The sequence below is a fragment of the Pelobates fuscus genome, chromosome 11 (genome assembly GCF_036172605.1).
Source record: "Pelobates fuscus isolate aPelFus1 chromosome 11, aPelFus1.pri, whole genome shotgun sequence".
Lineage (NCBI taxonomy): Eukaryota > Metazoa > Chordata > Amphibia > Anura > Pelobatidae > Pelobates > Pelobates fuscus.
In genome coordinates this window covers 133,312,387-133,325,789 of record NC_086327.1, presented here as the reverse complement: position 1 = coordinate 133,325,789, position 13,403 = coordinate 133,312,387, and the positions used below count along the sequence as shown (strand labels likewise).

General features: G+C 39.9%; 1 protein-coding gene across 2 annotated transcripts in view; it reads left to right on the top strand.

The window, feature by feature from the left end:
• Positions 1-13,023, top strand: part of ETS1 (ETS proto-oncogene 1, transcription factor) — a 38,770-nt gene extending 25,747 nt beyond the window's left edge. Inside the window, exons 4-8 of one of the 2 annotated variants that reach the window (XM_063436737.1) lie at positions 359-433; positions 2,430-2,678; positions 5,040-5,300; positions 9,289-9,407; positions 9,887-13,023. In XM_063436737.1, coding sequence (XP_063292807.1) covers positions 359-433; positions 2,430-2,678; positions 5,040-5,300; positions 9,289-9,407; positions 9,887-10,102 — 920 coding nt within the window. In that variant the 3' untranslated portion in view covers positions 10,103-13,023. Of the gene's footprint in view, positions 1-355; positions 434-2,429; positions 2,679-5,039; positions 5,301-9,288; positions 9,408-9,886 lie in introns of both variants that reach the window. The other variant, XM_063436736.1, reaches the window with a different exon arrangement.
• Positions 13,024-13,403: the final 380 nt, after the last annotated feature.

The window sequence follows — 13,403 nt, the reverse complement described above, 5'->3', positions numbered from 1 at the left end:
TACAGACGCTTGTTAGAAGAAATTTGTTCTTGTGTAAGAGGAGCCACAAATTGCCATTTAACACTATAATGCTTCATCTCACGATATTCTGCTGGAAAATCCAGATGTCTCAGAAAAGCGCAAAATCCCTCAAACTCAGTGTTAAGTCTGAATCCAGGAATTGCGGAGTACCATGTAAAATGAATCTGCATTGTTACCTTGCGTGAGCTTAACCATTAATTAGAGTATACGCGTTATGAGTAAAACCTGCATGTTTGCTTCTGTAAATACACAATATTTTAATTAATTTTTTTATTTTTATTTCTCTCTCTGTCTGCTCTTCTGTTGCCACCCTGTGCCCCTCAATTCTCCACAGAAGACTCAAAATCATATCAAACAAGTGAGCTGCCCCCAGTGTACCCCGAACCCCGATATACCTCAGACTACTTTATCAGTAAGTATTACAGAGAGATCAATGAGTTAAAATGTGTCATCTTGTTTGCGGTCATCGTTAGAAACATGTGAAAGCCCGCAGACTTGCTGTGTTTGTTTTTATATGTTTAGTCCAAACATCCTCCCACTTTGCACAAGTTGAAATTCTATCACTTTTTGCCCAGAGAAATTTGCAATTTCCAACAAGCTCCCCGAATTCTGTGGGTTTAAGGTTCTGGGAGTTGTAGTTATGGGAGGTTTGCGCCCCTGTAATTAATACAGTGGTAGAAACATATCATATCTTCTTTCAAATAACAAACTTAAAAAATTTGTTAGAGATGGAAAAAAAGCAAATGAATCTGTTTATGAGTCTGCGATGGCTGCGGCACAATCCGCTTTCTCATGTGGAAGAGAGCGACGTGAGCTGGTGTGTAAAACCACAGTGACACAGTCTGTACTGCGGACAATGCCACTAGTCATCGCTGTGAGAGTGCCAGCTATTGCGCCACTGCAAAGAAAACTGTCAGCCAGTCAGTGGGCGTCATCGTGGGCAATTTGTCTAGAAATGGAACCATGCCAGTTAACGGAGCATGTTAACATTTAATCCTGCTGGGTACAGTAACGTGGAACGGATTCTTCAAAACGCAGATTCACGCTTTGACATTATGAGGGATGTTTGGGGATTACTGCCATGAAATTAATATTGTTTGCATTTATGAATATTCTCGCACTAATTATTCCTCTGAGTCCCTGGGGTTTACTCACTAAATGCTCAGTTGTAGAAATGTTAAATCTGAAAGTTTAATATCAGGCTGGGGCTGGAACTGTTTGGATTTCAATTCTCTACAATATCCAGTTTATTGAATAAACCCTAGAGTGACCCATTTCTTTATATACTACTATTTGCCACAATAGGCCGGATACCATGTTTGCAAAGTGCGTTGTGTGACGGTAGTCTAGCGAGTAACACGAATGTAACATTGTGCTCAGTACTTGCTGCGAGGGTTCATTTCTATAGAAAATAAATTATGATTGTATTTCCTTGCATTCTTTTGTCATGTGATTTGGTGTCCGTTAATCTCATTGAATGTGTCTCTTTTTTCCAAGCCTTGATTGCTGTATCTTTCTATATGATCAGAGTCACTTTGTGGTTTCTTTGAAGCTGTCGTGAAATAATGTCGTTTCCTATTGGCCAATTATATTGGGATAATTTTGCAACACACACGTTCCCATCCTCTGTAAGAATTGTTCACTTATTTTTGGAAATCATTTTCTTGGGCCCCGTACTTGGGAGATAGTGAGTAAGATAATGTTGTAAGACATACAGGGATATTTATTAAAGTGAGAATTGAGAGTGAACTTCAAATTTAAGGCCAGAGTAGCTGAGCTGAAAGCATAACTGACTCGGAGAATATTTCCGGTTCCGCTGTTTTGACCTTAAAGGGTTACTCCAAGCATCATAACCATTAAAGTCCGCTAGGGTGGTTGTGGAATAGGATCATGGTTCACGGCTCTCCATTGATGACTTGACAAAGAAACATTTGTAACGAAACGTTGCCTTTTCACATTTTTTGGTGTGATAAACATGACACCTTACCGTAGTGTGCTACGGATCGTTTATTGAATTTCTGTTGTGGTTATGATGCCAGGATTATCCTGGCCGGTTCCCTGGTAATGGGGCAAAAGGTTAAGCAATTGTTTACCTGGGTCTCCACTGGGCTCTGATGGTCCTTGCCTTGGCGGTCCTAGTTTGAAGTTGGATTTGACAGAATTGACGCCAGCCGGAGTTGGGTGGCTGTTGTCACCTCAATGGCTCGGTCTGAGGCGGAGTTACACTTCTGACAGCGAAGGGGTTAATCTCTGTATTTGCAGCATCACAAATCACTGAAGCAGTTATGGTGCTTGGACTAACACTTTAAATTTAGAATTCACTTTTGAGATCCTGACAATTCCCTGTGATGACAGTTTACATTGTGAAGTGTTTTTTAAGGTGCGTCTGATGTGCCTCTCTGTTTCAGGTTACGGCATTGAACATGCTCAATGTGTGCCCCCCTCCGAATTCTCCGAACCCAGCTTCATCACTGAGTCATATCAAACTCTGCATCCCATCAGCTCAGAAGAACTCTTGTCTTTGAAATATGAGACAGAGTATTCTTCTTCTCTCTTGCGTGACCCTCTTCAGCCTGATTCGCTACAGGGCGAGTATTTTACCATCAAGCAGGAGGTTGTATCTCCTGACAACATGTGCGTAGGACGTATCAGCAGAGGTATGTATATAAATATGTTTAATTGTCTGTGTATTGCCATCTGACTGACATGCATGCTTTAATGTTATTTCATCGCTCACTCTGTACTAAACAAGAGGAGGTCGAGCTACTCTATTATCTTAAATAAAATGTAATGTTTATCTGTAAGAAGTTCAGACAATAAAACAGAAATCGTATCAGTGCTAAAAAAAATCTTAATTCTATGCACTAGGCTAGTGTGCCCTCAAAGGAACATCACAAATCCCCCTGAATTTCTTTGTATCGATTTAATTTCTCTCCCATTTCCTGTGCTTGCATCGCACAAATCCCCCTGAATTTCTTTGTATCGATTTAATTTCTCTCCCATTTCCTGTGCTTGCATCGCACAGTACGATTAGTCTTGTATTTCTTATAAGAGTCATTAAAATCAAGGTATCGCTGGCACTTTAATACTAAGGAAAGTTCAGCTTATAGTAAGAGGGACACTTATTCAGACTGTGTGCAAACATAGGCAGCCATTGTTCCAGAGGGATTTTATAAAGCGTGGGGAGATAAATTGACTTGCCTCAGGTCAGGAGTAGAGTTGCGATCCACATCAAAGGCAGGCAGACTGCACCATGCTGTATAACACACTGTGATTAGCCCAAGGTGTCTGGTGGCTGGAATCCGTTAAACTGGACTGGAGGGGGGCAATCATTCACACAGGGAATTTATTTTGAAATACAGTCACTAAACAGTGTGGTCTTTAATCTATTTCTTTAGCAGCTTTGGGCATTTAGATAGGATTTTGAATTGCCCTCCAGCAATGTCAGGTCAATATATTTTATCAATAATTATTCATTTAAACGGTACATAGTAAAATATACACATTGTGCGATATTGTCATTCGAATAGTTAGGCCGTGTTTGTTTGTTTCTTTGTGTTCGGTGCATCGTGTTCTTTCCAGGGTTAGTAATTTGCTGCTGTGCAGAGATTTTTATCTTGTTTTTAACTTTGCTCTGAAATCTTGCTTTCTATAGAATGTGACGGCAGATAAGAACCATTCGGCAGATAAGAACCATTTGGCCCATCTAGTCTGCCCAGTTTTCTAAATACTTTCATTAGTCCCTGGCATTATCTTATAGTTAGGATAGCCTTATGCCTATCCCACTCATGCTTAACCCCTTAAGGACCAAAATTCTGGAATAAAAGGGAATCATGACATGTCACACATGTCATGTGTCCTTAAGGGGTTAAACTCTTTTTTACTGTGTAAACCTTCTGTGGGGTCAGTAAACTGTGTGAGAGCAGACGCAGCGGTTCCCAGCATTCATAGTGGAATGTCTGTTCTCAAACCGGGGTCCTGCTGTATTGTTTGTCCATTTAAAAGCCATGTATCTTAAAGTGAAGTGTTGATTTCTTTTTTAAATAGTATTTTCTGGTCTGTTTGCCTGCGAGTTAATCAAGAGCAATGTTTGCACTCTCTACACCAGATAATACTTGAATAGGCAGCACAATAGGAGAGATTAGAGCAGTAAACAGACACATTGTGTACAGAAACACTCCTGGACAGTCAATAACTCACCATTGTATACAAACCTTACCCAATGGCACATGTATTTCAGGTTAATACGGCGGCTGTAATGCAATCACCACGTTCCTTTAAATTGTGTTTCTATGTGTCGTTTGTCAGCATCATTGCTTAGATCAAGGCAGTGGATAGATCATGCTTCCTATGATATTAGGTCTATCCTAGGGTGAAGAAATTCTCACATTTACCTGATTTAAATACTCCACCATTTATGTGTATAGGCACTGATTTCTGTGCAAAAGGTTAGTCTCATTGTGCAAAGCAGAATATATTTCTTATTATTTGACCTGAGGAGGCAGCAGAGAAGGGTGCAATGTGAGCCTTGCTCAGAGCGTTAACTGTTACAAAGAAAATAGTTATAACGTTTGCCAATTTCCAAGAAATGTAGGTCACCCATTTTGCGCTCAGAGATTCTAGGTTTGGGGAAATGTTAGTTATTTAGGTTAATATCATGGTGTCAGCTCTTTGATTGTCAGACGGTTCCTGCATTTAACGACCTATATTTGCAAAAACATTTACAAATTAGAGAAACAGAGATCAACACCTTTTATTTTTTTTATGAATTAAGTAGGTACAGTATGTGTTTTTTTCAATGAGGATGAATTGTGATATTTATACCAGTTACCCCCTGGGCTTTACATGGCTGCCCACCTTACAATGTGTAGGTATCAATGCAAGTTTGTAGTCTGATGGTCTTGTATGTCCGTCATACTGTGAACATTTAGTCTGGGAGCTGAATACAACATTTATTGTATTGCATGTACACCGTAATGTATCCAGGTACACTCACTCTGACTGTTTTCACTGGATAGGCAAACTCGGTGGGCAAGAGTCGTTTGAAAGTATTGAGAGCCATGACAGCTGTGATCGTCTCACACAATCTTGGGGCAGCCAGTCGTCATACAACAGCCTACAGCGTGTCCCATCCTATGACAGCTTCGACTCTGAGGATTATCCACCGGCATTGCCCAGCCATAAACCCAAAGGCACTTTCAAGGACTACGTCAGAGACAGGGCTGAGCTGAACAAAGACAAACCAGTAATCCCGGCCGCTGCGCTCGCCGGTTACACAGGTACGGTTCTCCTCTGTCAATACTACAATACAAAAAGAGACAGCTGATTCAACTTATTGTGGTAGATGGCAAGTGGCAAGAATTGTATTTCAGTGATCTTGAGAACCTCATTTTAAAATTCCCAAATGGCAGTGGAGGGGTGCAGACTGGTTTCCTTTGTGTCTCTGTTTGTTGTTCAGTAAATGCCCTCAACACCTACTCACCAAGCACATAACCGAATTATCTTTCTCTTTCACTGCTTGCAGTTTGTTAAATTGGGTCATGATCTTGGGTCTGATAACTTCACAAACTGTGCTTGGATTTCCGGCTGCACTCCCTTTCACACCTTCTGTGTGTCTCAGATGATATCTTAATGCTGTGACAGTATCGACAATTAACTGTGTTTGTAAAATACACTTTTATTAACATGTTTACAATGCAGAATTTAACTCCTAACTCCATGCATTCCCTGATACTTTATTACGCATTCATTTATTATTTAATTCATTTGTTATCCATGTGTGGACTGATCCCACGGACAAAGTATGATACTAGCTTCTGCATAACACGATGGTGGATTGAAAATATCTTATTTACACAGACTGATTTCTAAGCACATTTATTGTAGTTTAAAGACACATTACTGGGAGTATTATTGCTGTGGAGCTCTGTTATTCACTCAGACACATTACTGGGAGTATTATTGCTGTGGAGCCCTGTTATACACAGACACATTACTGGGAGTATTATTGCTGTGGAGCTCTGTTATACACTCAGACACATTACTGGGAGTATTATTGCTGTGGAACTCTGTTATACACTCAGACACATTACTGGGAGTATTATTACTGTGGAGCTCTGTTATACACTCAGACACATTACTGGGAGTATTATTGCTGTGGAGCTCTGTTATACACTCAGACACATTACTGGGAGTATTATTGCTGTGGAGCTCTGTTATACACTCAGACACATTACTGTGAGTATTATTGCTGTGGGGCTCTGTTATACACTCAGACACATCACTGGGAGTATTATTGCTGTGGAGCTCTGTTATACATTCAGGGCCATCACTGGGAGTATTATTGCTGTAGGGCTCCGTTATACATTCAGACACATTACTGGGAGTATTATTGCTGTGGAGCTCTGTTATACACTCAGACCCATTACTAGGAGTATTGTTACTGTGGAGCTCTGTTATACACTCAGACACATTACTGGGAGTATTATTGGTGGGGAGCTCTGTTATACACTCAGACACATTACTGGGAGTATTATTGCTGCGGAGCGCTTTTATACACTCAGACACATTATATGGAGTATTATTGCTGCGGAGCTCTGTTATACATTCAGACCCATTACTGGGAGTATTATTGCTGTGGAGCTCTGTTATACACTCAGACACATTACTGGGAGTATTATTGCTATGGAGCTCCGTTATACATTCAGACACATTACTGGGAGTATTATTGCTGTGGAGCTCTGTTATACACTCAGACACATTACTAGGAGTATTATTGCTGTGGAGCTCTGTTATACACTCAGACACATTACTGGGAGTATTATTGCTGTGGAGCTCTGTTATACACTCAGTCACATTACTGGGAGTATTATTGCTATGGAGCTCCGTTATACATTCAGACACATTACTGGGAGTATTATTGCTGTGGAGCTCTGTTATACACTCAGATACATTACTGGGAGTATTATTGCTGTGGAGCTCTGTTATACACTCAGACACACCAACAATTTGGAGCTCCTGGAAAAGAGAGGCATTAGGAGAAAAAAGAGGGACAGAGATATTAGGACCCAGAAAGGGACTGTCCTTCCTACATAGGGAAACCTGGGATGTATGCATTTTACCTCCACTAGCATCAGTGTGCCCATAGACCAATAATTAGTGTACCCTCCTAATGTCAGGTATAAAACAGGGAACACAAGAAAAATGCGCCAGTTTTCAGGTGATCTGAGTTGTGGTGTTTGGTGATCTGGATAGCTACTAGACGTGTGCTTACACTATCTAAGGAAACGTTTGGTTTAGACCAGGATCGGGCCCATAGATTGAGGTTAATGGCCTAACTATAGTTCTATAAATTCCTTTTATTCTTGTGATGTGAGTGATGGCTAAGGCAGGATTACTAGCCTAATGATGATTACATTGGATCTCAGTTCCATAAAAGCTGACAGTTTTGTGAATAACCCTTTCTATCTCAGCTAATAGGGTTCTCCATATGGAAGCAGCCCTCGCGGGTAAATCCTTTTTTCCTAAACAGGTCTAATGCAGACACACTACAGAGTTTCGTGTAGTGCTAAGCCACAAATATGTATACAACGGAGACGTAAAGATTTCTCCAGACCCCAAACATGGTGCAGGCATCATCCTTATTGGCCAACGCAGGGAATTACTGTCCATTCACGTTCTCACGCATCGCATTCCTCTGACAGAGACATGGCGTCCTGTGTAAATTAACCATTCCCATCATCCTCTGCGTAGTGAAACACATATTGCTCATCATTGCAAACGTATTGGTGAGGAATTCCCTGTTTTACCAAACTTCCATGAATAGAACAGAGTTCGCATTGAAGTCAAATTTCCACATTTCTTGGAAGAGGCTGTAATGTCAGAAATATTTGGTTAATGGAAATATATAAAAAAAAAAAAAAAAAAAAATAAAGTCTCACAAATGCAGTAATATCTATTTTACGTGCTGTATTCAATAATACCATTGTGTTGTATGTAGGATCTGTTGTATCTGAAATGTAACAGATCCCCCTTAATTGTCACAATCAGGCTGCCGTCATGTTTTATAATGACATACTGTACTGCCTGTTCATAGTATGTCTCTGGCCATTTAAAGAGAATGGTGGGATTTTCATAGGCTAAATGTAGAGCAGTGGGGGTGGACATGTTGGGGTGATGAACGGTTTAATAGATATCAAGAAAACTATGTTCCTTTTTAGACGGAGAATTTTGTTTTTTTCCTGGGAATTTTCTTGTCCCTATGCCCTGCTGTCAATGCGGTCATAGTTGTGGGATGATAAATAAAGCAAAAAGTGCGCATGGTTCACAAAGTCTCTCGGCTTCACTGGGTTTAATGGCAAGTGATATATTTATTGCAAGACTCAAGAATCGTTCTATAGGGGGATGCCCTCCGTTCTCTGACTGTAGTCTTGTCTGTTCCTCATTTGTTTGCCGTCTTGAATATGATTTTCACGCAGGACATTACCAGTCCGAGGTCAGCGCCGAACACTGCATTAACAATTGATGGAAAAATATAAAAAGTTCATTATTTTGCGAGAGACCAGACCTTGTCCTAAAAAAGGGAATAGACAGACCTCCAGGGACAGAACAGGGTGCTGTCTCTTTGTGTCGATATTTTTAGTTGCAGGGTTCCCTTGACCCCCTCCCTTACTCCAAGGGCCTGAATGAAGAGAGATTTTTTTCCAGTGAAGCTACCACATTCCTGACATGTGACAGACTTAATAAGCCTCCTGCTGTGGCCGCCATGACTGGCCGTCCACACACAGAGACCCCATTGTACATGACAGTAGCATGTGAGTCTCATTGACTGGGTTTAGTCTTTGAACCCAATTAAGGGCATGGGTCATAGGGTTACTGTAGAAGACAGAAGCTCGCTTTTGTAAGCTATTGCTGGACTTTGCAGAGCATGCGGACATGAAGAATGCATTGCCACACTGTACATAGCGCCATGACGCGTTTAAAGGACGTTTTAAAGGCGAATGTCGCTTGGCCATGGTGCTTTCTAAATGGGAGATATCTATGCACTTATGCACAATACACTTATTACTGTGGCACACACAGTAATGTATATTCAGGGTATATTTTCATAGAAGTAGTATTTCCTGTGACCTTTATCAGTGCGCATTCACTTTTATATTAAATAACTCACGGGGAACCAGTGTGATAAAGTTTACAATAAAGTAACGGTCTTCCTTTAACTGTAAATAGCACAACTTATAAAATATTAACTATTTCCTTTCCTTGCAGGAACTGGACCCATTCAGCTCTGGCAGTTCCTTCTCGAATTGTTAACAGACAAATCGTGTCAGTCTTTTATCAGTTGGACGGGAGATGGCTGGGAGTTTAAACTGTCAGACCCTGATGAGGTACGTACAGGGACAATTCATTTCCACCCAGTGGGATATTAATTCTAAAATACAATAAAATTGGTCAAATTTGGCAATATGCAAATTCCATGGATTAGTATAACCATTTTAAGAGATGCATCATGTTTTCAATTACTTTAAATTGTTCTGATAAAAACCATGTTTTAACTTGTTTCTGAGTGGCTGTACAGTGACTGCACACTTTGTATTTAATACGCAGAAATAGAATTTCTTCAAGAAATGCTAGTCTGATGTGTGCCGTAGAAGGCTCAGCACTTATTATTTATTGTATACTACGTCAGCATTTGACAAGTATTGTAAACAGTACTAAGAAATATTTAACAAATAAAAACAAAAAAACAAACGTATGTTAATTGTGAATTATCGCTATACTTTTTAGGTGACAGGACCCACGTTTACTGCTTTGGATGTAAAAAAACCAAACAAGTAAAGATTCATTTGTTTTCTTGTTTTAACAGGTTGCAAGGCGCTGGGGAAAGAGAAAAAACAAGCCTAAAATGAACTACGAGAAGCTGAGTCGTGGGCTGCGCTATTACTACGACAAGAACATCATACATAAAACGGCAGGAAAACGATATGTCTACCGTTTTGTTTGTGATTTGCAAAGCCTGCTGGGGTATGTGCCCGAAGAGCTTCACGCCATGCTCGACGTTAAGCCAGATACGGACGAGTAGGAAGATGTTTGTCGCTTAAAAACTGAAAAACCATAGACCCAAGCGCCTTTAACTGCGCCTTTTTCACAGCCATTAAGGCAGATGCAAAGGATTCTGGGACAAGCATACAAAAACCGTGAAGGCGGGCAGCCGACCTGGGCGAGACTTAGGAAAAAACGGTTACTCTGCTGTGTCGTCAGGGAATAGTCCAGGTCTTGTCTCGCCCACTTTATACATGGAACAGGATCGCGAGCAACTTGCTTATTTTAAAAGCCATATTAGTTCCAAATGTTGTGCCAGTATTTCCTATATTTTTATTAATTAGCGCAGTTTTCCTGTTCTTTGTTTCATGCCTCCCCGTTTTACGTCAGCAGTTTCAACCGTCAGAATGGGCGCAGGAAGCAGGAGGAGTCTTTAAAGCCCTTGGCTATTTTGTTAAAAAAAAAACAACATTACAGTTTCAAACCATTGTCTGAACTCTCCTCTGCAAACTGGGTTTCAAAGGATATTTTACACCAGAATGGAGAAACTGTAGCGTGTGGGACAGACAAGGTGATTCAGATACTTTTTGGCCATATTCCTGCAGCGTTTGGAAGACGTGAGGAATTTCTCTCAGGACCAATCAGAGTCCTCACCCATGCTGAGAACGACCTCCGTGTGGACATACACTTTTCTTATTTTATATTTGAATTTACGTTTTGCTGAGCCACACCCCATATGATCATATTTACATTGTGTACACAGTGCTGAGCATTCCCAGATTGTATTTTTACAGAGAAAAAAAAAGTATAAGTGTATATATTTTATAAGAAACTTTTTTTTTTTATTAGAAGGATGTACAGTTATATTATGAATAGCGTGCGTTAGCTTTTTTATACCAGTGCCAAAAGGCATGACCGCCCTACTTCCCCCAGTACGTCACACTGGCACAGGTACCGAGCTTGGTATTCTTAATGCTTTTGCAATTTCATAGGGAATTAAATTAAACTCTGCATTATTTCGTTATCACACAGACCAAAGGATGCCTTAACCCAAGTTCCATTATTCGAACTCTTCCGTTACCGGACGGTGAGCTGACCAGAATGAGTTATTGCTCACCTCGCTAGCACTCTGCCTGACATTTCAAATGCTCAAAGAGAGTAGAATTGTATGGTTTTACGTGGGACCAGAATTATTTTGTAAAGTTTTAGTGATAATCTTCTGCAACCTATTTAACATCTGAGGGGAAAAAAGTTATTTTGAATAAGTATTTCATGGTTACAAATCCAATTCCAAATACGTTATTACATTTTAAAGACACATTGCGTTGAGTTTTATTGTTTTGGAGCTCTGTGATACACTCACACACTGTACATTACTATGAGTTGTATTGCTGTGGAGCTCTGTGATACACTCACACACACTGTACATTGCTGTGAGTTGTATTGCTGTAGAGCTCTGTGATACTCACAAACTGTACATTACTGTGAGTTGTATTGCTCTAGAGCTCTGTGATACTCACAAACTGTACATTACTGTGAGTTGTATTGCTCTAGAGCTCTGTGATACACTCACTGTGAGTTGTATTGCTGTAGAGCTCTATGATACACTCACTGTGAGTTGTATTGCTGTAGAGCTCTGTGACACACTCCCTGTGAGTTGTAGTGCTGTAGAGCTCTGTGATACACTCACACACACTGTACATTGCTGTGAGTTGTACTGCTATGGAGCTTAAATCCTCTTCTCCCACTTACAGCAAAATAACAAAATGCTTAGTTACCATGTAAACATGACAATAAACTATTCTGCTTAGTAAATTGTTTATATAGAGCAGCAGGCAGTTGATTTGGTCTGAAAATGCTATTTCGAAAAATGTGTTACTTCCTTTGAGAAGTGCTGGCTCTCACAGAGCTTTGGGGTATATGTGCGACATTAAAGCTATCACATTCCCATATCTATCTGGGGAGAAAGGGGGACAATTTGCGCAGAGAATAGTCTGCTGTGTATATTCCAGGGGTTTGCTTCTTTATCCTTTTCCAAATGGAAGGTTTAGTTTTGTGCTACTGAAAATATAATTTAAAAAATGACAAAGGTTTATGGGAGGATGCATTCTCTTGCTAATGTATAGTTTATTTCCCCCTCCCCTTCCATTAAGAAGTTAAGGGTAATATTTAAAGAACCAGTCACTTGAACCAGAACCAGTAATGTGACTGCGTCCTTTTTTCTTATTTGACTCATTTTATGCATGGATAGCTACATGCATGAAATAGGCTGAATGCAGACAAACTACGTGTTATGCTGAGTGCAGTAAGCGTGAGCTTTGTGGACAAACATTCCATTACTCTCCACCTGCTACACGTTACCTTAGAACACACTGTAAATTAGGAGACAGGATTCTTCCTCTGTTATGTCTCCTGTAGACATACAAAGAAGAACAGTAATGCATTAGTTGAGTCAAAAACGTATTGTCCATCCATCAATGCGCAATTCAGTCTGTGGCATTTAAATGAGGAACTGCATTAAATATTAATTGTCTTCTCTCCCCCACTGGTGGTGAATCATCCCAGCCAGTGCTTAACGCTAGGAGTACCAGATAAGAGTTTATTATACATAAGATTGGGTTTACCGAGAAGTTGAAATATTTTTCGATGGAAATACTGGATGTTTGTGTAATCTATAGTTTGCATAACAAGAATTATTACATTTTAGCAATTTGATCAGCTATCCGTTTGCTCTCTGTCACACGTAATGAACATGTAATAATAAGTGTCAATATTTATTGTGTTGGCACTAAATTATGGAATGGTGCAGGTATTGGAGGTAATCCAATCATAATGAGTGTCTTTGAGCATTCACTGAGGGACCTATTATCGAAACAGTGGACAATCAATGTGCAAAACTTCAACCAAAATAGGAAAGATTAGGAACGTTTGTTTTCCCCCCCAGATCTGCATTCTTTTATTTCTTTTTTTTTAAGTCGTGGCTATTTTTTTTAATTAAACTTTGTAATTTAGTAGCCATCACACATATTTTACTGTGAACATAGCTTGTCTTTGCAGGATGATGCTTGTTGTAGTCTGTGGTTAATGAAAATTTGCACCTTCATTGTTAATGAAAAATATAATATTTAAAGGGACATTCCAAACACCATAACCACAACACAATGTGTCAGATTAAGGTTAATGATGATTCTGCTCAGTTAAATCTTATTCTCTCACACAAATATTTCGAATACACAATAAAGAAGGTGATTATTCTTCATGTAACGTCCCAAGCTCACAAAAGTAGGCTGTGGGTTGTAGGTGCCACATAAAAATAAGGTCTGTCTCCAAAAAATAAAAAT